Below are 22,687 nucleotides of genomic sequence, written 5' to 3'. Positions count from 1 at the left end.
CAATTATATTGACATTGTTCCCCTGCTTTTAGAATATCAGGATTCATTCTCAGATGTGCCAACCCAAATGTACTAGAGCATGACATTGGGGACTGGGCCCCGATCCAACAACATGCCTATCTAGTGAACCCTGAAAAGAGAGAGAAGCTCCGCAGTGAGGTGGAAAGTTACTACGGATATTGCAGGAGTTTCCTCTTGAAATCAGACATGTCCGTGGTAAGGACAACTTGGTTGCTGATTGTCTCAAGGGTGGGCAGTTAAAAAGTTGAGTGTTTTGCGTTTAGCCAGTGCATTGCCATGGATCGCAGTTTATTTTGACTGCACGTTTTTCTGTATTGGATAGGAGTTTTGTTTGGGCTCGGTCCAAGAGGAACGAGAGTTCTAGAAACTAGTGGGGGGGGAATATATATATATTGTTGACAGCCAGTGGACACCATGTTTATATTGGTGAAGGTGAAGCATTGTAGTTGATTATAATGTGAATTGGAAGTTGTTTTCTGTTGGTTGTAAGCATTCTCTTAAGGTATTACCGTCTTTGGTTTTTCCATTTTTGTTTTGAGGTTTGGAACGTAGCACGTAGGACGCACTGATTGGTGTCACCTCATTAGTCAGTATGTGTTACACCTGTGCTGGCTTGTCCATCTCGTTAGTGGGAAGGTGTTTCACCTGAGCTGGTCCAGGTTCTATTTAAGGGTGTCTGGCCCAGTGCTCCAGTTGTCTTGATACATGTGGAGAGTCAACACCTTTAGTTGCTCCACCTTTTTGGTTTGCTTGCTGTCTTTAAGTTTGGTGTGGGTTTTTCTTTTGTTTTCCTCTTCTTGGGCAGATTTAGTGGGTCTCATGGTGAGTGACTTTTATGTCACAGTTGTTGTTACTAGTCAACTTTCAGTGGACACTGAGAGCAAAACTGCATGATTATGTTATAATACTTTTATTGCATCAAATGGTTGTTTTATGCAACAGAATAGAGGGTTCTTAGAACTATTGTGTCTGTGTTCTACTGAGGATGGGCCTCTGGGAGAAAACACTGACTAGAGATTTACAATGTCTTTTGGGTGATAAAACCTAAAGAGACCACATTCCAGAGCATGAGTTAATGTTTCTGTTATATATGGTACCAGGGAGAGATGACCCCAGGGCCAGACCCTGGTCTCTACACAAAGAGTACTGTTTTTACAGCAGATACTGTAGGTGAGAATTATAAGTATCTTTCATACAAATCTTAACCTTGTGACCCGTTTTATACATCTGTTGGTCATGTAGGTTGAAAGGGGTGCATCTTGGCTATAAAAGACCTTTGTACTTTTCTCTCGTGGCTCTCAACGAATCATCTGGTGGTGGTTCGACCAGCCATCATTATTGTAGGGCGCCCAATTGATTGACTTTATTTGTGTGTTGTATTGACCTGCTCCCTTATGTGAATAAAGATTTAGTTTAAGAATAACTCTGACTTGTGTGATAAGTTTGTCTCATTTGATATTAACCACCACATTTGGGGATGTGAATCTTGACTTGGTGACCGCTCCTGGTGACCTGGGTAAATGGTGCACCAAGGATCCCTCAAACTTGGGATCTCAGGGAAACCACACTGCACGAATGGAGAAAATGGACCCACCTCTTTCTCCCCTGACCCATCTGTCTATCTCCTCATTTGAATTCCATGCTGTCACAGTTACCAGCCCTTTCAAGCTTAACATCCTTATCATTTATCGCCCTCCAGGTTCCCTTGGAGAGTTCATCAATGAGCTTGACGCCTTGATAAATTCATTTCCTGAGGATGGCTCACCTCTCACAGTTCTGGGTGACTTTAACCTCCCCACGTCTACCTTTGACTCATTCCTCTCTGCCTCCTTCTTTCCACTCCTCTCCTCTTTTGACCTCACCCTCTCACCTTCCCCCCCACTCACAAGGCAGGCAATACGCTTGACCTCATCTTTACTAGATGCTGTTCTTCCACTAATCTCATTGCAACTCCCCTCCAAGTCTCCGACCACTACCTTGTATCCTTTTCCCTCTCACTCTCATCCAACACTTCTCACGCTGCCCCTACTCGGATGGTATTGCGCCGTCCCAACCTTCGCTCTCTATCTTGCGCTACTCTCTCCTCTTCCATCCTATCATCTCTTCCCTCTGCTCAAACCTTCTCCAACCTATCTCCTGATTCTGCCTCCTCAACCCTCCTCTCCTCCCTCTCTGCATCCCTTGATTTCCTCTGTCCCCTATCCTCCAGGCCGGCTCGGTCCTCCCCTCCTGCTCCGTGGCTCGACGACTCACTGCGAGCTCACAGAACAGGGCTCCGGGCAGCCGAGCGGAAATGGAGGAAAACTCGCCTCCCTGCGGACCTGGCATCCTTTCACTCCCTCCTCTCTACATTTTCCTCTTCTGTCTCTGCTGCTAAAGCCACTTTCTACCACTCTAAACTCCAAGCATCTGCCTCTAACCCTAGGAAGCTCTTTGCTACCTTCTCCTCCCTCCTAAATCCTCCTCCCCCCCCCCCCCCCTCCTCCCTCTCTGCGGATGACTTCGTCAACCATTTTGAAAAGAAGGTTGACGACATTCGATCCTCGTTTGGTAAGTCAAACGACACCGCTGGTCCTGCTCACACTGCCCTACCCTGTGCTTTGACCTCTTTCTCCCCTCTCTCTCCAGATGAAATCTCGCGTCTTGTGACGGCCGGCCGCCCAACAACCTGCCCACTTGACCCTATCCCCTGCTCTCTTCTCCAGACCATTTCCGGAGACCTTCTCCCCTACCTCACCTCGCTCATCAACTCATCCTTGACCGCTGGCTACGTCCCTTCCGTCTTCAAGAGAGTGAGAGTTACACCCCTTCTGAAAAAACCTACACTCGATCCCTCCGATGTCAACTACAGACCAGTATCCCTTCTTTCTTTTCTCTCAAAAACTCTTGAACGTGCCGTCCTTGGCCAGCTCTCTTGCTATCTCTCTCAGAATGACCTTCTTGATCCTAATCAGTCAGGTTTCAAGACTGGGCATTCAACTGAGACTGCTCTTCTCTGTGTCACAGAGGCTCTCCGCACTGCTAAAGCTAACTCTCTCTCCTCTGCTCTCATCCTTCTAGACCTATCTGCTGCCTTTGATACTGTGAACCATCAGATCCTCCTCTCCACCCTCTCCGAGCTGGGCATCTCCGGCGCGGCCCACGCTTGGATTGCGTCCTACCTGACAGGTCGCTCCTACCAGGTGGCGTGGCGAGAATCTGTCTCCGCACCACGTGCTCTCACCACTGGTGTCCCCCAGGGCTCTGTTCTAGGCCCTCTCCTATTCTCGCTATACACCAAGTCACTTGGCTCTGTCATATCCTCACATGGTCTCTCATATCATTGCTATGCAGACGACACACAATTAATCTTCTCGTTTCCCCCTTCTAACAACCAGGTGGCGAATCGCATCTCTGCATGTCTGGCAGACATATCAGTGTGGATGACGGATCACCACCTCAAGGTGAACCTCGGCAAGACGGAGCTGCTCTTCCTCCCGGGGAAGGACTGCCCATTCCATGATCTCGCCATCACGGTTGACAACTCCCTTGTGTCCTCCTCCCAGAGTGCTAAGAGCCTCGTCGTGACCCTGGACAACACCCTGTCGTTCTCCACTAACATCAAGGCGGTGACCCGATCCTGTAGGTTCATGCTCTACAACATTCGCAGAGTACGACCCTGCCTCACACAGGAAGCGGCGCAGGTCCTAATCCAGGCACTTGCCATCTCCCGTCTGGATTACTGCAACTCGCTGTTGGCTGGGCTCCCTGCCTGTGCCATTAAACCCCTACAACTCATCCAGAACGCCGCAGCCCGTCTGGTGTTCAACCTTCCCAAGTTCTCTCACGTCACCCCGCTCCTCCGCTCTCTCCACTGGCTTCCAGTTGAAGCTCGCATCCGCTACAAGACCATGGTGCTTGCCTACGGAGCTGTGAGGGGAACGGCACCTCCGTACCTTCAGGCTCTGATCAGGCCCTACACCCAAACAAGGGCACTGCGTTCATCCACCTCTGGCCTGCTCGCCTCCCTACCTCTGAGGAAGCACAGTTCCCGCTCAGCCCAGTCAAAACTGTTCGCTGCTTTGGCACCCCAATGGTGGAACAAGCTCCCTCACGACGCCAGGACAGCGGAGTCAATCACCACCTTCCGGAGACACCTGAAACCCCACCTCTTTAAGGAATACCTGGGATAGGATAAAGTAATCCTTCTAACCCCCCCCCCCCCCCCCTTAAAAGATTTAGATGCACTATTGTAAAGTGGTTGTTCCACTGGATATTATAAGGTGAATGCACCAATTTGTAAGTCGCTCTGGATAAGAGCGTCTGCTAAATGACTTAAATGTAAATTTAGACATTCCACATAGTCCAGGCTCCCTCACAAAAAGCACTAAGCAGAAGTTAAACCTACCTCTTTGAAAGATTCATTTAATCTTCCATTTAGTCCTGGAGTAGCTCTAATCCTCACTCTTGCGATCGGACAGGTTAAATCTACCACTATTTTAAGATAACTCAAAGCGACTTGAACAGACTTAAGACAGCTCAAACAAGCATTTTAGTCTGGACTAAGCTTAAGCCTTGTCTGTGAAACCGGCCCTGAGTGTTTTATATAATATGACTAAATGTGTTTATTATATATAGACATCTTGAACGTAGTTTTAAAAAAAGAATGAGGTGAGCGAAACACGCAAAGTGGAGTTTTTAGAAAAGCCTCATAGGCTCTGAGTTTGTGTTCCTGTGTGGCGGTGTAAACAGGGTCCAGTCAGGAGGCTCTGAGTGTGTATTCCTGTGTGGAGGTGTAAACAGGGCCCAGTCAGTAGGCTCTGAGTGTGTATTCCTGTGTGGAGGTGTAAACAGGGCCCAGTCAGTAGGCTCTGAGGCTGAGTCAGCTATCTGTGTGAACTGGATGAAAACTAGAATCTGTTTACTAGTTAAGACCATTTGTGCTATAGTATAAGATGGTACGGTGCACCTGTAATTATTTTAAACCTGTAATTGTTTTAAACCTGGACACCATTTTAGAAGTATTGAAAGATGTAAATGTATGAGTTGCATTATCCTAGGAACTAACCATGAGATAGAAATGTGAAAATATTCCTGCAGGTTAAAATATTGTTGAAAAACAACTAATTGATTAGGTATGTTTGGGAATAGCATTGTGTGACTGTGAAATGAGAGTTGTGTGGCTGTGAAATGAGAGTTGTGTGGCTGTGAAATGAGAGTTGTGTGGCTGTGAAATGAGAGTTGTGTGGCTGTGAAATGAGAGTTGTGTGGCTGTGAAATGAGAGTTGTGTGGCTGTGAAATGAGAGTTGTGTGGCTGTGAAATGAGAGTTGTGTGGCTGTGAAATGAGAGTTGTGTGGCTGTGAAATGAGAGTTGTGTGGCTGTGAAATGAGAGTTGTGTGGCTGTGAAATGAGAGTTGTGTGGCTGTGAAATGAGAGTTGTGTGGCTGTGAAATGAGAGTTGTGTGGCTGTGAAATGAGAGTTGTGTGGCTGTGAAATGAGAGTTGTGTGGCTGTGAAATGAGAGTTGTGTGGCTGTGAAATGAGAGTTGTGTGGCTGTGAAATGAGAGTTGTGTGGCTGTGAAATGAGAGTTGTGTGGCTGTGAAATGAGAGTTGTGTGGCTGTGAAATGAGAGTTGTGGAAATGAGTCTTAATCTGTCGTTTGGATAGTAACATATAGAAGTATTCTTAATCAGATGATTGAAATGTGGATAATAAGCGGGATGATATTTTAGAAAGCAGCTGAAGGTCTATAGTTCCTGGGAGGCTTGATTTTGCCGTGGTCTCTGGGAGGTTAGAGAACCGTTGACCATCCGGTCATTGTCCGGGAAACAAACGTTTATTTTTGGTTCTGCTGGGAGTATGTTTGGAGAGCTGCTTCGTAGCTATGGAGAGTCCTTGAAAAAGCAAATGGAATGGTTGTTGTGACTACCTGAGAATTTCTTACGTTTTATATGGATTCTGTAAATATATGAAAATATGACGAATTTTATGTGTGTATAATGATTACTAGAGATTTGATAAAGTAATACTGGGAATATAATTAGATACAATTTAAACAACCCATATATAGACGAACATAGGCTTTGAGTTGGTATCTTTAATGGATCATTTGATAAAGATGAGGTTTAAGCATTATTAAACAGTCTACAAAGTCTGGGCAGTTGTCTCAGAAACTGATGGGAGTGTGTCCACTTTAGGGGAAGTTACCCTAACGATGAAACTATAAAATGCTTTTTGGACTTTCTCCGTCCGGGGACTATATTTGAAATAAAACTGCCCTTAAGGTCTGGGGGGGGGGCTGCCCCTACGAACCAACGACTCCCTTTGAAAACGGGCGATGCGGCATCAGAAACATTTATTATAGTGTAAAAATGTACTACAAAGTGTAGCTAAATATAATAACTTTGGTCATACCCACTCAGCACGTGACGTCAAAGGACGTTGAATTACGGTCGATATCAGGTCCGTCTGTGGCCTCTATTTCGCCCCTAAAAAGTCATCCCAAATTGGGCTGTGTATAACTATGTAAATGTCTCTCGGACAAGGTGACTTTTATCAATATACACTCTAAAAAGTAAAGGTTCCTGGAGTATCCTGTAGGGGTTCTTCAAATTGAAACTGTGGGGGAACCCCTAAAAGTTATTTGAAGAACCTTTTGTGGGAACCCCTATAAGTTCTTTGAAGAACCCCTTATCATGGTTCCTCAAAGAACCTTTTGGGGTTCATTTTTTAAACTCCCTGTCCACCCTCCCTTAATATTTACAAAACAATTTACCAAACAAAACACATTACCAAATTGCAACATTCCTGCAGACATGTCAGACCATAATAAATAATACATTTACTTTGTATAGTGCTTTTCATGACGTTTAAAATATATAAAATAATGATGTACATTAAAAACATACATTAAAAATGAATCATAGGTAAACTAACAACATTGTAGACTTGATGCTAAATACAGATTTTTCAGCTTTAGTGTGTATATCGTATCCACTTAGTTATGTTAGGAAGTTTTCCATCTTTAAGACCGGCCCTGGTAACTTCACCCCAACTTCTCTTATCCCCAGAACACAGTAACTTAAGAACACAAGTGTTTTTCTGACATTTTTGGGAAATTTAAGGGAAAATAAAAATACAGCCGTAGCAGAGCTCCAAGTCCCATGGGGACGTCCTCGAGGGCCTGGATGTTCTCCCCATCAAAGGCCAGCGGGATTTCACTCTCATGGTGAAATGGATTTCCACCGATGTGCAGTAAAGAAGTGAAGAGCGGTGAAATCTGTGTCAACAAAGGTAAGAAAAGATTAATACACATACAATAACCTCTCTAAGGGGTGTGGGACGGTAGCGTCCCACCTGGCCAACATCCGGTGAAATTGCAGAGCGCCAAATTCAAAATTAAATTACTATAAATATTTAACTTTCATGAAATCACAAGTGTAAAACATCAAAATAAAGCTTAACTTGTTGTTTATCCAGCCGCCGTGTTAGATTTCAAAAAGGCTTTACAGCGAAAGCAAACCATGCGATTATCTGAGGACAGCGCTCAGCACACAAAACATTACATACATTCTTGACCAGCCAAGTAGATTAGTCACGAAAGTCAGAAATAGCAATAAAATGAATCACTTACCTTTGATGATCTTCCTATGGGTCACTCACAGACTCCCAGTTACACAATAAATGTTTGTTTTGTTTTGTTCGATAAGTGCCTCTTTATATCCAAAAACCTTTGCGCGTTTTGTTCAGTAATCCAATGGCTCAAAGGCAGTCACAAGAGGCAGACTAAAACTCCAAATAGTATCTGTAAAGTTCGTAGAAACATGTGAAACGATGTTTATAATCGATCCTCAGGTTGTTTTTAGCCTAAATAATCGCTAATATTTTAACCAGACAATAGCGTTGTCAATATAAAAGAAAAACAAGAAAGGCGTGTTCTCGGTCGTGCGCAGTAAACAGCTCTGGGGGCATCCCACTATCCACTGACTCAAAGTTGTCATTCTCCCTCATTTTTCAGAATAAAAGCCTGAAACAATGTCTAAAAACTGTTCACAACAAGTGGAAGCCATAGGGAACGGAATCTGGGTCGTATCCCTTTAAATGGTGGATAGGCTTTCATTGGGGAAAACAGCCATTACAAAATAATGGCACTTCCTGGATGGATTTTCCTCAGGTTTTCGCCTGCCATTCCAGTTCTGTTATACTCACAGACATTATTTTAACAGTTTTAGAAACTTTGGAGTGTTTTCTATCCAAATCTACTAATTATATGCATATCCTAGCTTCTGGACCTGAGTAGCAGGCAGTTTACTTTGGGCACGCTTTTCATCCAGAGGTGAAGGAGTGAGAGCGGTGAAATCTGTGTCAACAAAAGTAAGAAAAGATTAATACACATACAATTAACAAAGAATATAACAAATGTTCAGCTGTAGTTTTATATAAGCATGCACACCTATGTTTATGAAGAAACAGATGATTGGTGCATAGACATACCTTGTCATGGACATAAAGGCCACTCGGGTCATCATTGAAGAGGTAGGGCAAGAGCAGAATCGCTGCTGTGGTCTCCAGTCCTAGTAAAGTAAAGCAATGATCTTACTACACTTGCTAATTTTATTACAAAATACATTAGAGAAAGGGAAGGAATAAGAGCAGATCCCTCTTCTGTATTGTCCTTCAGGGACTGTCAAAATAGCAGGATGATGTCCTCACCCCTGCCTCGCCTCTACCTCTGCTAGTCCATGAATTATATATTTATATTGAAATATAAATATTGAAAGATAAATGGCATCAACATACAATTGAATGCAAAATAGAAGAACATATTGGAAAAAGCACTAGCCAATACAGTACTGCCATACAGTAACAGTACTGCCATACAGGCCTAATATCACATTTCAAGATATCTTTGTACACAAATTGTTCAATATTTTATCAGGCTGACTTGAAAGATTATATGCAACATTTTGCTGCTTGGCAATACTGTGTTTGGATTCTGAAGGGCATTTATACAAAAGAGGTAGTCTAATACCATTATGCATTTCAATCCCATCTACAGCTACCATCTAAGATATTAATTTCCCTCCACAAGGAGGAGGACATGTAACGTTTCCAAAATGGGATAGTATTGTACATGTAACGTTTCCAAAATGGGATAGTATTGTACATGCAACGTTTCCAAAATGGGATAGTATTGTATATGTAACGTTTCTAAAATGGGATAGTATTGTACATGTAACGTTTCCAAAATGGGATAGTATTGTACATGTAACGTTTCTAAAATGGGATAGTATTGTACATGTAACGTTTCCAAAATGGGATAGTATTGTACATGTAACGTTTCCAAAATGGGATAGTATTGTACATGCAACGTTTCCAAAATGGGATTGTATTGTATATGTAACGTTTCCAAAATGAGATGGTATTGTCCTTAGTTAGTTAGTTAGTTAGTTAGTTAGTTAACGAAGCTAACGTTAGCTAGTTCATTATCACAAAAGTGAGAACTGCTCTAGATTGGAAACTTACGTTAATGAGTGTAAAGCCATGTTGGCTTTATGGAAACGATACACAATATATGGGAAAGAATATAGTTGAGGAAATAATCCAAACCTAGTTGTGCCTAGTTAGGAGATAACGTTAGCTAGCTACCTAACGGTACTGTACTGTAGCTCATACAACGCCGACGGTCAAACCCGGCTTTCTAATATTTACGTTCATTAACTATAGTAACGTAATGGAAGATATTCACAGAAAACCATCATTGTCTTCGTTATTCATTATTAGTATGTTATATTATTATAATAAATGATTTAGAGACATATTCAGAGCCAAACATCAACCCAACTTAACCTTTTTAACTTTTGTCGCATCCAAACTTGTCACCATCGTTTTCAGTTGTAATTGCGAAGTTCCCGGAAGAAGTCCAGCAACAACGGAGGTTCCTCGATGAACCCACCTTCTAACAAGTTCTTTGAAGAACCTTTTGGGGCTGTTTTTCATTGACCAAGAACCCTACGGTTCTTAGGGGATCTGAGAACAACTCCAGTTGAACCCTTCATTTTTAGAGTGTAGTCGGCTCTATTTACTTTCAGATTCAAACATGATGATTAGCATCAACGATCAAGTCAGCTGCTGCTGCTCCAATACAGTATGAGGTGAGACGGTGAACTGACGTTGAACTGGGCAGTCAGCTGCTGCTGCTCCAATACAGTATGAGGTGAGACGGTGAACTGATGTTGAACTGGGCAGTCAGCTGCTGCTGCTCCAATACAGTATGAGGTGAGACGGTGAACTGATGTTGAATCATAATGATTAAGTTAATTAGTGAAACTGTTAAAACAAAGAATGTATGACATATTAAATATATTACTCTATTGTTATCATAGAGAAACATCATGAAATATTGTACTTCATATTAACATCAACATGCATTATTGTTTCAATTCAAATTCACATAATAAGGATATTTCGTGTTTAAAAGTTCAGAAGTCAGAACCCATCACCTGCTATGTAAAAGAGACAGAAGAATGCACAATGGTCAATGCTATCTGGGATCCTTGGGACATCCCTACCCTAAACCCTAACCTTAACCCCCTACCTTAACCATTTTAAATGTCAACTTCAACAGGATAGGGACGTCCCAAGGATGTATCTCTACCTGAAAATACATGATCTAAGTGATTGATAGTTGGTATTCAGCAGTTATAAAGCCTTATTTACTTTAATGAACTACTAAAATAGTGATTTTGTCAGACAGCAGCACTACACTTTATTGAGTGACTGATCCATTCATCCTTCCATCCCTCCTCAGCCTTCCTCTCCTCTGAAGACCCAGTGAGGGTGGAGCTCAGTCAGAGAGCTGTTGAGGGACTTGTTAGGAAGAACACTTCTACAGCCAGAGAGGTGAGAGGTCACACATGGTTTAGATGGTAAATATTTATGTCCCCTTAGCGGTTCATCACGTCAGCAAAATGGAATATGTTCCATCATCTATGTTTATTTACATTAGTGCAAATTATCCACTGATATTGGTGTAATTTCTCACCCCTTTTGGCTGTATGAAAGTTAATTTCCCCTCAGGCACACACATTTGTTCTTTGTTATTACCCGAGCCACTGCCTGTTCAGCCTGCTATCATCCAGAAGGTGAGGTCAGTACAGGTACATCAAAGCTGGGACCGAGAGACAGAAGCTGTTTTTCAATCTCAAGGCCATCAGACTGTTAAATAGCATCACTAACACAGAGAGGATGCTGCCTACATACACAGACTTGAAATCATTGGTCACTTTAAGGAATGGAACACTAGTCACTTTAATAATGTTTACATATCTGGCATTACTCATCTCATATATATATACTGTATTCTCTCCTATTCTACTGTATCTGTCTATGTATTACTCATCTCATATGTATATACTGTATTCTATCCTATTCTACTGTATCTGTCTATGTATTACTCATCTCATATGTATATACTGTATTCTATACTATTCTACTGTATCTTTCTATGTATTACTCATCTCATATGTATATACTGTATTCTATCCTATTCTACTGTATCTGTCTATGTATTACTCATCTCATATGTATATACTGTATTCTATCCTATTCTACTGTATCTGTCTATGTATTACTCATCTCATATGTATATACTGTATTCTATCCTATTCTACTGTATCTTTCTATGTATTACTCATCTCATATGTATATACTGTATTCTATCCTATTCTACTGTATCTGTCTATGTATTACTCATCTCATATGTATATACTGTATTCTATCCTGTTCTACTGTATCTTAGTCTATGTATTACTCATATCATATGTATATACTGTATTCTATCCTATTCTACTGTATCTTAGTCTATGTATTACTCATCTCATATGTATATACTGTATTCTATCCTATTCTACTGTATCTGTCTATGTATTACTCATCTCATATGTATATACTGTATTCTATCCTGTTCTACTGTATCTGTCATCTCATATGTATATACTGTATTCTATTCTACTGTATCTGTCTATGCAGCTCTGACATTGCTCGTCCATATATTTATATATTCTTATTCCATTACTAAGATTTGTGTGTATTAGGAATTTGTTGTGAAATTGTTAGATATTACTGCACTGTTGGAGCTGGGAACACAAGCATTTAGTTAGATATTACTGCACTGTTGGAGCTAAGAACACAAGCATTTAGTTAGATATTACTGCACTGTTGGAGCTAGGAACACAAGCATTTAGTTAGATATTACTGCACTGTTGGAGCTAGGAACACAAGCATTTAGTTAGATATTACTGCACTGTTGGAGCTAGGAACACAAGCATTTAGTTAGATATTACTGCACTGTTGGAGCTAGGAACACAAGCATTTAGTTAGATATTACTGCACTGTTGGAGCTAGGAACACAAGCATTTCGCTACACCCGCAACAACAACTGCTAAACACATGTATGTGACAAATAACATTTGATTTATTATGAAGGTCATGTGTAAAATGTACTTTTCCCCACTCATTCACCCCATCTCTTTACGTTGGTAATTTTTATTCAGTGGCCTGACTATGTCAAAGGCCCATCCTGGTAGATCTGAACCTAATGCAGCTTGGAGTGATCAGATGACAGAAGTCACATTTAGGTGCCAGATGTAACTGAGGCCATAGATGCTCCATATCCATTACTTTGAGTGTTTTATATAATATGACTAAATGTGTTTCTGTGTTGCAGGGGCAGTCAAGAAATGGAACAGCAAGGCCACAGAACATGACATAAGCAGAGCTGTGGGAGACCACCTCAAGCCCCTGGTAGAGCCGGGGGTGGTGTTTACCACGCCTTCAGCAGGCTGGAAACGTGATACTGTTTTTCATACTAAGAGGGACCAAAAGTCAGTCATTGGGTTCATTTGTTGAAATCAAATCAAGCTTTATTTATACAGCACATTTCAGACATGGATGCAACACAATGGCTTCACAGGAAAAAATTAAAAAATGAAAGTAAACAACAAATAGAAGACTAACAACTGAAAGACTACTGAGCATTCTAAGGAAATGACATTGATTAAAATACTAAGAATTGGATGCAACATCAACCCAAATTATAAGCTTGTTTTTTAGGAGGGGCTCTGAAAGAAACTATGGGGGTGTCCACTGAAAGTTGACTCGTAACAACAACTGGGACCTAAAAGACACCCACCATGAGACCCACTAAATCTGCCCAAGAAGAGGAAAACAAAAGAAAAACCCACACCAAACTTAAAGACAGGAAGCAAACCAAAAAGGTGGAGCAACTAAAGGTGTTGACTATCCACATCTATCAAGACAACTGGAGCACTGGGCCAGACACTCTTAAATAGAACCTGGACCAGCTCAGGTGAAACACCTTCCCACTAACGAGATGGACAAGCCAGCACAGGTGTAACACATACTGACTAACGAGGTGACACCAATCAGTGCGTCCTACGTGCTAACGGGCTAAACATGCTAACGAGCTAGACGTGCTAACGAGCTAGACGTGCTAACGAGCTAGACGTGCTAAAATCCAAACCTCAAAACATAAATGGAAAAACCAAAGCCTGTAACACCTTCCCCCTTAAGACAACAAATATATCCTATATTTTTGTTGGACAAGTTTGATTACCAACAACAGAAAACAACTTCCATTTCATATTATAATCAACTACAATGCTTCACCTTCACCAATATAAACATGGTGTCTACTGGCTGTATACAATTAAAAACACGTATTTCTAAATAATATACAATCGTATTATTTTCTCTCCTTTTTCTTTCTATAGAATCCTAAAACTCACTAGCTTCTAGAACTCTCGTCCCCTTGGAACGAGCCCAAACAAAACTCATCTCCAAAACGGAAAAACATGCAGTCAAAATAAACTGTGATCCATGGCAACGCACTGGCTAAACGCAAAACACAAATCTTTTTGACTGCCCAACCTTGAGACAATCAGCAACCAAGTTTTCCTTACCACGGACATGTCTGATTTCATTAGGAAACTCCTGCAATATCCATAGTAACTTTCCACCTCACTGCTGAGCTTCTCTCTCTTTTCAGGGTTCACTAGATAGGCATGTTGTTGGATCGGGGCCAGTCCCCAATGTCATGCTCTAGTACATTTGGGTTGGCACATGTGATAATTAACCCTAATATTCTAAAAGCAGGGCAAAAATGTCAATACAATTCTAACAAAAATGGTCAGTTGGTTGCATAAATAATTATGATTACTAAATGTTACATGAAATGTAAATATGAAAAATTTGGTTGCATAGTCTTATTTTCAGTCTTCTAATCATATTACTTGCATTTTTTTTTAAACAAGCACCTTATAAACTGCACAAGCAGCAATAAATCACTGATATCGATTAGGGGGGAAATCAGGTTGTACGTGCTGTTGAAACTAACACAACTAAAAAAACACATGGAAATGGGAGATATCTTTTACCTCACTGGTTAGAGGACAACCTGCAGAAGACAGTCAGCTACATTTTGGAGTGATGCATTTAAATGTAGGGGTCACTAAACAAAGGAACACAACACATATTTGTTATAACTCATCGATATCATGTTAAAATGATTTGTGTGACAGAAGGGAGATGAGGTTGCACGTCCTGTTAAAACTAACAACTCAAAAACCACACGGAATCTGGGAATAATGTGTACATCACTGGTTAGAGGACAATTTGTAGAAAACAGCTAGCTACTTTTTGAAGTGATGCATTTTGATTGAAGTGGGTCACCAACGTGGTAAGTGTAACACAACTCTTTTTTTGTTAGTCACTTTTTGTTAAATCTCATAAATAGTACTTATCCATTTCAGAGCCTGGATTTTCCCCCTGAGGCTAATATCCATATCATGCTGAAATCAATAGAACAGGGGGCAAACGTTTAGGGTTCTACATTGTGACATCATTAAAATACTCCTACTACAATGTTAAAACATTCTACATTGTGACATGAATTCATTGATATCATGAAACAACTCCTTTATGTATGTATTTTCTGATGTTTGATCAGATAACCTTTATCAGAGTATCTCTTCCCACATTGAACACAGCTATAAGGTTTCTCTCCTGTGTGTGTTCTCTGGTGTGATATCAGGTTGCTTAGCTGAGAAAAACTGTTCCCTCATTGATCACAGCTATAAGGCTTATCTCCTGTGTGTGTTCTCTGGTGTAAAGTCAGCTGGCCAGATGTAACAAAACTCTTCCCACATTGAGCACAGTCATGAGGTTTCTCTCCAGTGTGTGTTCTCTGGTGTGATATCAGGTTGCTTAGCTGAGTAAAACTGTTCCCACATTGATCAAAGCTATAAGGTTTCTCTCCTGTGTGTCTTCTCTGGTGTATAATAAGATGGCTAGATGTAGTAAAACTCTTCCCACATTGATCACAGCTATGAGGTTTCTCTCCTGTGTGGATTCTCTGGTGTAATGTCAGCAGACCAGATCCAACAAAACTCTTCCCACATTGACCACAGCTATAAGTTTTCTCTCCTGTGTGTGTTCTCTGGTGAAGAGTCAGATGGCCAGATGTAGTAAAACTCTTCCCACATTGAGTACAGCTAAAAGGTTTCTATCGTGTGTGGATTCTCTGATGAATTTTAATGCCTGCTGAGGAGGTGAATCTCTTCCCACAGTCAGAGCAGAAGTGAGTTATCTTCCCTGTGGATCTCTGCTGGTGTTTCTTGAGGTGTTCCGATCTGAAGAGACTCTTCTCTGCCTCGTCAGCATCATGAGGTTGTTGAGGCTCCCCAGAGGATCCACGATAGTCACGCCTCTCTCCTGTGTGAACAACAAAGTCAGACAGATGGTTAAAGGCCCACAACAGCGGTAATCCAGTGTAAAAGGTGATGCCAACAGCGTAGCCATGATGTTATACAATAATTGACATCTGTAATGAATGTAAAAATTATTTGACAATTGTCTTAAAATGAGCAAGAATTGTCATATATTGTCTTGTTTTCACATTAGTAGTAACATCGATGATTGTAGGCTAGAAATAAGTTATTCATGTTGTTGAAACTCTAAGCAGTGTGCCAGACAACTTTTGGTCTCCAAAATTTAGTTGTAGAAACTCCTCCCTGCTAATGAGGAAACCGATAGTTATGGATGTACTATATCTGCCTGGAGCAAAAATGGTGAACAAAGATTTTAGTTTTTCACAATGTATTCTGAATGTGAATGGGGGAAAACTCAGGGGAGTAACCTCCATTTCCAGGTTGATTATGAGTTCATTTCACACTACTTTGGATTATAATTGTAAGGCTCGTTTGAATGTCCTGCTTAATATAATATTTGTGTCGTCATCGCAAATCAACCGCTTTGTACTTAAAAAACACTTCAACCAGTAAAATGCTCTTTGGCTTTTCCATCAGCCTGACAATGAGGGTTTGTAAACTAAGTGTTTGGCAAATTGGCCCATAACTTCACCTAAGAATAACATAGACCTACTGTAGGACCCATAACTTCACCTAACAACAAATATACCCATGTCGTGATGTTTGTCATGTGACTGTCATTCAGAAAATGATTTCCTGGATCAGCTGATGATAGTTGAACATGTGACTAACTAAACAGCTACAGTATTAAGTATTATGTGTAATTATTGAAGACCCGCGTTAATGACAGTATCCATTTGGGTGTCGTCAATAAAGTTAAGGTGACTCTAGGTTAAAACCATTGGATTTAGCAAACTCTGAAATGACTTAGGATTTCTGTGCCCATAAAACTGTTTTCCCAGTGTAACATAAGGAGACACTAAATGTTACATAGTTAGAGAGCATTTCAGAATACAAAAAAAACCCATCATATGACAAGGGTAACATTATGACTATAACTACTGTTCCCTGAAGGAGGGAAACTAGGTACAACATACTATTAAATCCACATGTTATGACTATAACTACTGTTCCCTGAAGGAGGGAAACTAGGTACAACATACTATTAAATCCGTGCCTCGCTGGAAGCCCCGCCTTCCACAGGTGATGAGCGTGAGACTCGGATTTATTCCTTAAATTTAATATCTCACTTCACCGACCCAGGAAGTGGCGCGGCCAAACGGGTGTTGTAACTCGTTCATAACTGGCACGCAGATCGGTAGAAATGGTAAGATAAATTGGCACTTCAAATGGAAATGAAAAAAGTTTGCCGGTTTTACCGGAAACTTCAGGAGCATAACATAGCATCCTCAAGTCATTTGTGTGTGTTAATTATTTAATAAAAAACTTGAAGCATCAGTTCAGTTCAAGTTCCGCACATACATTTGATTTTATTAAACACATGGGGTGTGTCTATATGGAAAAATACACGTCATAACATTTCAACCAATCAATTGGTAGAAATAAACAATTATTTTTTAGTTTTATTTGGGACAGCCCTAGAACATAGTGCATTCAGACCCCTTCCCTTTTTACACATTTTGTTACGTTACAGCCTTATTCTGAAATGGATAACTTTTTTTTTAATGATCAATCTTCAGACAATACCTCATAATGACATCACAATACCCCATAATGACATCACAATACCCCATAAAAGTCAGAAGAAAGTTTAGAAATGCTTGCATACCAGTAGGTTGTATCTCTGTAGGACATGCCAGGGGGTTGTAACTCTCTAGGTCATGCCAGTAGGTTACAGTAGGTTGTAACTCTCTAGGTCATGCCAGTAGGCTACAGTAGGTTGTAACTCTCTAGGTTATGCCAGTAGGCTACAGTAGGTTGTAACTCTCTAGGTCATGCCAGTAGACTACAGTAGGATGTAACTCTCTAGGTCATGCCAGTAGGCTACAGTAGGTTGTATCTCTCTAGGTCATGCCAGTAGGCTACAGTAGGATGTAACTCTCTAGGTCATGCCAGTAGGCTACAGTAGGTTGTATCTCTCTAGGTTATGCCAGTAGGTTACAGTAGGTTGTATCTCTCTAGGTCATGCCAGTAGGCTACAGTAGGTTGTAACTCTCTAGGTCATGCCAGTAGGTTACAGTAGGTTGTATCTCTCTAGGTCATGCCAGTAGGATGTAACTCTCTAGGTCATGCCAGTAGGCTACAGTAGGTTGTATCTCTCTAGGTCATGCCAGTAGGTTACAGTAGGTTGTAACTCTCTAGGTCATGCCAGTAGGCTACAGTAGGTTGTATCTCTCTAGGTCATGCCGGTAGGTTACAGTAGGTTGTACCTCTCTATGTCATGCAGGTAGGTTACAGTAGGTTGTAACTCTCTAGGTCATGCCAGTAGGCTACAGTAGGTTGTAACTCTCTAGGTCATGCCAGTAGGCTACAGTAGGTTGTATCTCTCTAGGTCATGCCAGTAGGCTACAGTAGGTTGTAACTCTCTAGGTTATGCCAGTAGGTTACAGTAGGTTGTACCTCTGTAGGTCATGCCAGTAGGTTACAGTAGGTTATATCTCTCTAGGTCATGCCAGTAGGTTACAGTAGGTTGTATCTCTCTAGATCATGCCAGTAGGCTACAGTAGGTTGTATCTCTCTAGGTCATGCCAGTAGGCTACAGTAGGTTGTATCTCTCTAGGTCATGCCAGTAGGTTACAGTAGGTTGTATCCAAGTGGAAACAATTATCAACCCAATGTGGAAAGTGTTGAATTTGGTCAATAACAAAATGAATGGCTTATTTGCTACGTGAGGTTTACTTGATCTAACAGAAGTTTCGTAATGATTAAGTTGTTATGTGGACACGTGACATACCGACAACTTTGATAAAAACACTATAGGAGTTGTCTCCAGATCGCTATGCATATTCATGCTAGTAGCTTAGCATCTCTCTCCATTGAATACAGGCGGTGGACGTCAACAACCCTCATGGAATATAAACAATAGATTACAATAATAAGATGTATCCACCAATCCAAAGACAGGATAGGTGGGAGATAGACAACCCACAGTGCAGCTTTGTGGACAACGACTCCCCTTGTCAGGACGGAGAGACATCTTGTCAGTATATCCATAATCTTTGGTGTAGCCAACCCAACTCTCACATGGCTCTATTGGGGGTCACGGTGTGTAGTAAAACATCACTACATTCAAATCACTACATGCCGTGGCCCCCAGTCTGCGGTCAGCAGATAGACCCTTCTCAAATATATATGTTAAGTCACTTTTTGGAAACGGAACGGAGAAAACAAGGGGTAGCTTGTTCTCTACGTCCTGATTCTAGAAATATCAGTCATCATCCCAGGGCCCTCCGTTGAAGAGGTATTGACGAGCCAACTCCGAATATCCAAAGTTAAAAACTAATTGAATGCGGTACTTACTGGTGTTAATCAGATCTCCTTTCTCCTCCTCTTCATCTTTCAATCTGACAGTAATCTCTCCTTCCTTCTTCACTCCTTCCTTCTTCACTCCAAAAACTGCATCCTCCTCTTTCTCCTCCTCCTCTTTCACTGAAACGTCTTTCTCTTCTTCTTTCACTGTAACAGCCTCTTGTTTTACTGTAACATCCTCCTCTTCCTTCTCCTCTTTCACGACAATGTTCAGCCCCAGAGCTTCTTTCTCCGTCCAGCAGATCTCCTCTTCTTTAACAGGAGGGGAGTAGTTTAGGGAGCTCATGTTCGGGGATGTTAGCTAGCTAGCTATCATTAGCGACCAGGCTAATGCTAACTTAACCAGCCAGCTACTATAGCTGACTAATAAAAAATAACGTAATATTAAATTAAATAGGTTAACGAGTAGATACGACAGAAGTGTGTCTAAAACACAGTAGGTAATATAGACCGAAAGCGTATAAATATCTTGAATCTTTCGGCTATGTTGGCTAGCAAGCTACCGAGGTGGTTGACGAGCTGTTTATGAAGAACCGTCCACTAGATTATACGTCACGCTGGCAGCATCGCCTGAAAGACGCACATCGCCGTCTGCTGACTGGAGGGAAACGCAGTTGAGGATCAGATTTTATTTTCAGACAAAGATTATTTTACATGGATTTAATTAAATAATACTATTATATTGAGACATACAAAGACAGAAATGTGTTGATTGATTAGTGAAAATAAAACATGTTTACTACAGCACATTTAAGGTAGTTCCATTAAATCAAACCAAATCTAAATAAGTAGCCAGCTACTGTAGGTCTATACTGCTCCTACATGGTGTAACAATACATCATGTAGATGTATATAATGAACAGACTAGGTCTATACTGCTCCTACGTGGTGTAACAATACATCATGTAGATGTATATAATGAACAGACTAGGTCTATACTGCTCCTACATGGTGTAACAATACATCATGTAGATGTATATAATGAACAGACTAGGTCTATACTGCTCCTACATGGTGTAACAATACATCATGTAGATGTATATAATGAACAGACTAGGTCTATACTGCTCCTACATGGTGTAACAATACACCACTACCGTTCAAAAGTTTGGGGTCACTTGGAAATGTCCTTGTTTTTGAAAGAAAAGCACATTATTTGTAAACACTGTGCTGGCCTTCTTGTTCTTTATCGAGGCTTTTGTAAACAGTGTTTTTGCAATGCAGCAATTCAACCATGAAGGCCTGATTCTCTGAACATTTGATGTTGATATGTGTCTGTTACTTGAACTCTGTTAAGCATTTATTTGAGCTGCAATCTGAGGTGCAGTTAACTCTAAGGAACATATCTTCTGCAGCAGAGGTAACTCTGTGTCTTCCATTCCTGTGGCAATCCTCATGAGAGCCACCCATACCTTGTCACAACACAACTGATTGGCTCAAATGCATTAAGAAGGAAAGAAATTCCTCAAATTAACATTTCACTTGGCACACCTGTTAATTGAAATTAATTCCAGGTGACTACCTCATGAAGCTGGTTGAGAGAATGCCAAGAGTGTGCAAAAGCTGTCATCAAGGCAAAGGGTGACTGCTTTGAAGAATCTCAAATATAAAATATTTTTTGATTTGTTTAACCCTTTTTTGGTTACTGCGTGATTCCATGTGTTATTTAATAGTTTTGATGTCTTCAATGTTATTCTACAATGTAGAAAATAGTAAAAATAATGAAAAACCCTTGAACGAGTAGGTACTGTATGTAAATTTGATATTTCAGTTGTTGTTTTTGTTACATTTGAAACGTTTATAAAAACCTGTTTTCACTTTTCCATTATGGGGTATTGTGTGTAGATTGATGAGGATTTAAAAAAAATGTAAAATCCATTTTAGACTAAGGCTGTAACGTAACAAAATGTGTAAAAAGTGAAGGGGTCTGAATACTTTCCGACTGCACTGTATATATAGGGGCAGTACTTAGTGACATCACTTCATAAAACAGGAGGTGCAAATATATAACATAGGTTCACAATATCAACATTCAATGTATCAAAATATATGACCAAGCTGGAAGTGTAAAGGCCAGCCCAACCACAATCCTAGAGGTTCACTGATGATCAACCTCCTCCTTCACATCTGACTCCTGATGATCAATCTCCTCCTTCACATCTGACTCCTGATGATCAACCTCCTCCTTCACATCTGACTCCTGATGATCAACCTCCTCCTTCACATCTGACTCCTGATGATCAACCTCCTCCTTCACATCTGACTCCTGATGATCAACCTCCTCCTTCACATCTGACTCCTGATGATCAACCTCCTCCTTCACATCTGACTCCTGATGATCAACCTCCTCCTTCACATCTGACTCCTGATGGTCCAGCTCCTCCTTCACATCTGAGTCCTGATGGTCAACCTCCTCCTTCACATCTGACTCCTGATGATCAACCTCCTCCTTCACATCTGACTCCTGATGATCAACCTCCTCCTTCATATCTGACTCCAGTGATCAATCCAGAGCATCTTCTTTTTTGGGGGAATCCCGATGGAGGACGTCATCCAATAGGCCGTCATCACCACCACCGCCCACAAGATAATTGTCATTCAGGTTATCAATAGGAAGAGCATTAGCAATATGTCCTGTCTGGTAACTTTTCTCGTTCAATGGATTTACATTGGCAGGTGCACAGGGAGAACCCCCATTAAAAAAACTCAGTTGATCTTAAACTGCGGAAACACTTTTGGAAGTCTTTAACTATATCTAAGTCTGTGGCCTGTGATGTTGGGACAGATGATAGTCCCTTATTATACAAGAGACAAAATCCCCTAATTGTCACCGGCGAATAGAACCGTTTTAAGGGTGAGTCAAGCGCAGGAGACTGAGGTCCGTTGGAACAAACTTGATTTAATAAATCCAAGGGCAAAATCCATATACGGCTGGGAGCACAACAGTCAAAAAGACTAAAAGAAGCTCCGCTCAAAAAGGCAGACGGGGCGCAGCCCGGCAACCCTAATGCCTATACAATAAGTCGTAAACCAAACAATATAACACCACACGTAACAAAGAACGATCCCGCACGAATCCTAACAAAACACAGACAGACTAAATACCCCCCCACTAATGACAAACACGAAACGGGTGCAATCAAAAAACAGACATAACTAACAGACACTGAAACACAGATCGGTGGCAGCTAGTAGGCTGGCGACGACGACCGCCGAGCACTGCCCGACCGAGGAGAGGCGCCACCTTCTGTGGACGTTGTGACAGTACCCCTCCCCTGACGCGCGGGTCCCGCAGCGCGCCGACTCCGGCCTCGGGGACGACCCGGAGGGCGAGGCGCTGGGCGATCCGGGCGGAGGCTGTGGAACCCAGCACCTCTCCTCCGGACCGTACCCCTCCCAGTCCAC

At 41.4% G+C, this 22,687-nt stretch overlaps 1 protein-coding gene and 1 pseudogene across 1 annotated transcript; one reads left to right on the top strand and one right to left on the bottom strand.

Moving 5' to 3' along the window:
• LOC123732767 (uncharacterized) overlaps nt 1-22,687 on the top strand; it is a 54,072-nt pseudogene that overhangs the window by 14,528 nt on the left and 16,857 nt on the right.
• Nucleotides 12,903-19,827, bottom strand: LOC145863045 (uncharacterized). The gene is made up of 2 exons (XM_082968234.1): nt 19,274-19,827; nt 12,903-15,797 (listed from the first exon to the last, which is right to left on the bottom strand). The coding sequence occupies exons 1-2, from the start codon at nt 19,566-19,568 to the stop codon at nt 15,589-15,591; spliced, it is 504 nt and encodes a 167-aa protein (XP_082824360.1). The 5' UTR covers nt 19,569-19,827; the 3' UTR covers nt 12,903-15,588.

The sequence above is a fragment of the Salmo salar genome, chromosome 02 (genome assembly GCF_965601325.2).
Source record: "Salmo salar chromosome 02, fSalSal1, whole genome shotgun sequence".
In the NCBI taxonomy this organism is placed as follows: domain Eukaryota; kingdom Metazoa; phylum Chordata; class Actinopteri; order Salmoniformes; family Salmonidae; genus Salmo; species Salmo salar.
Note: the sequence above shows the minus strand (reverse complement) of the source record. Positions and strands in the feature narration are given on the sequence as shown.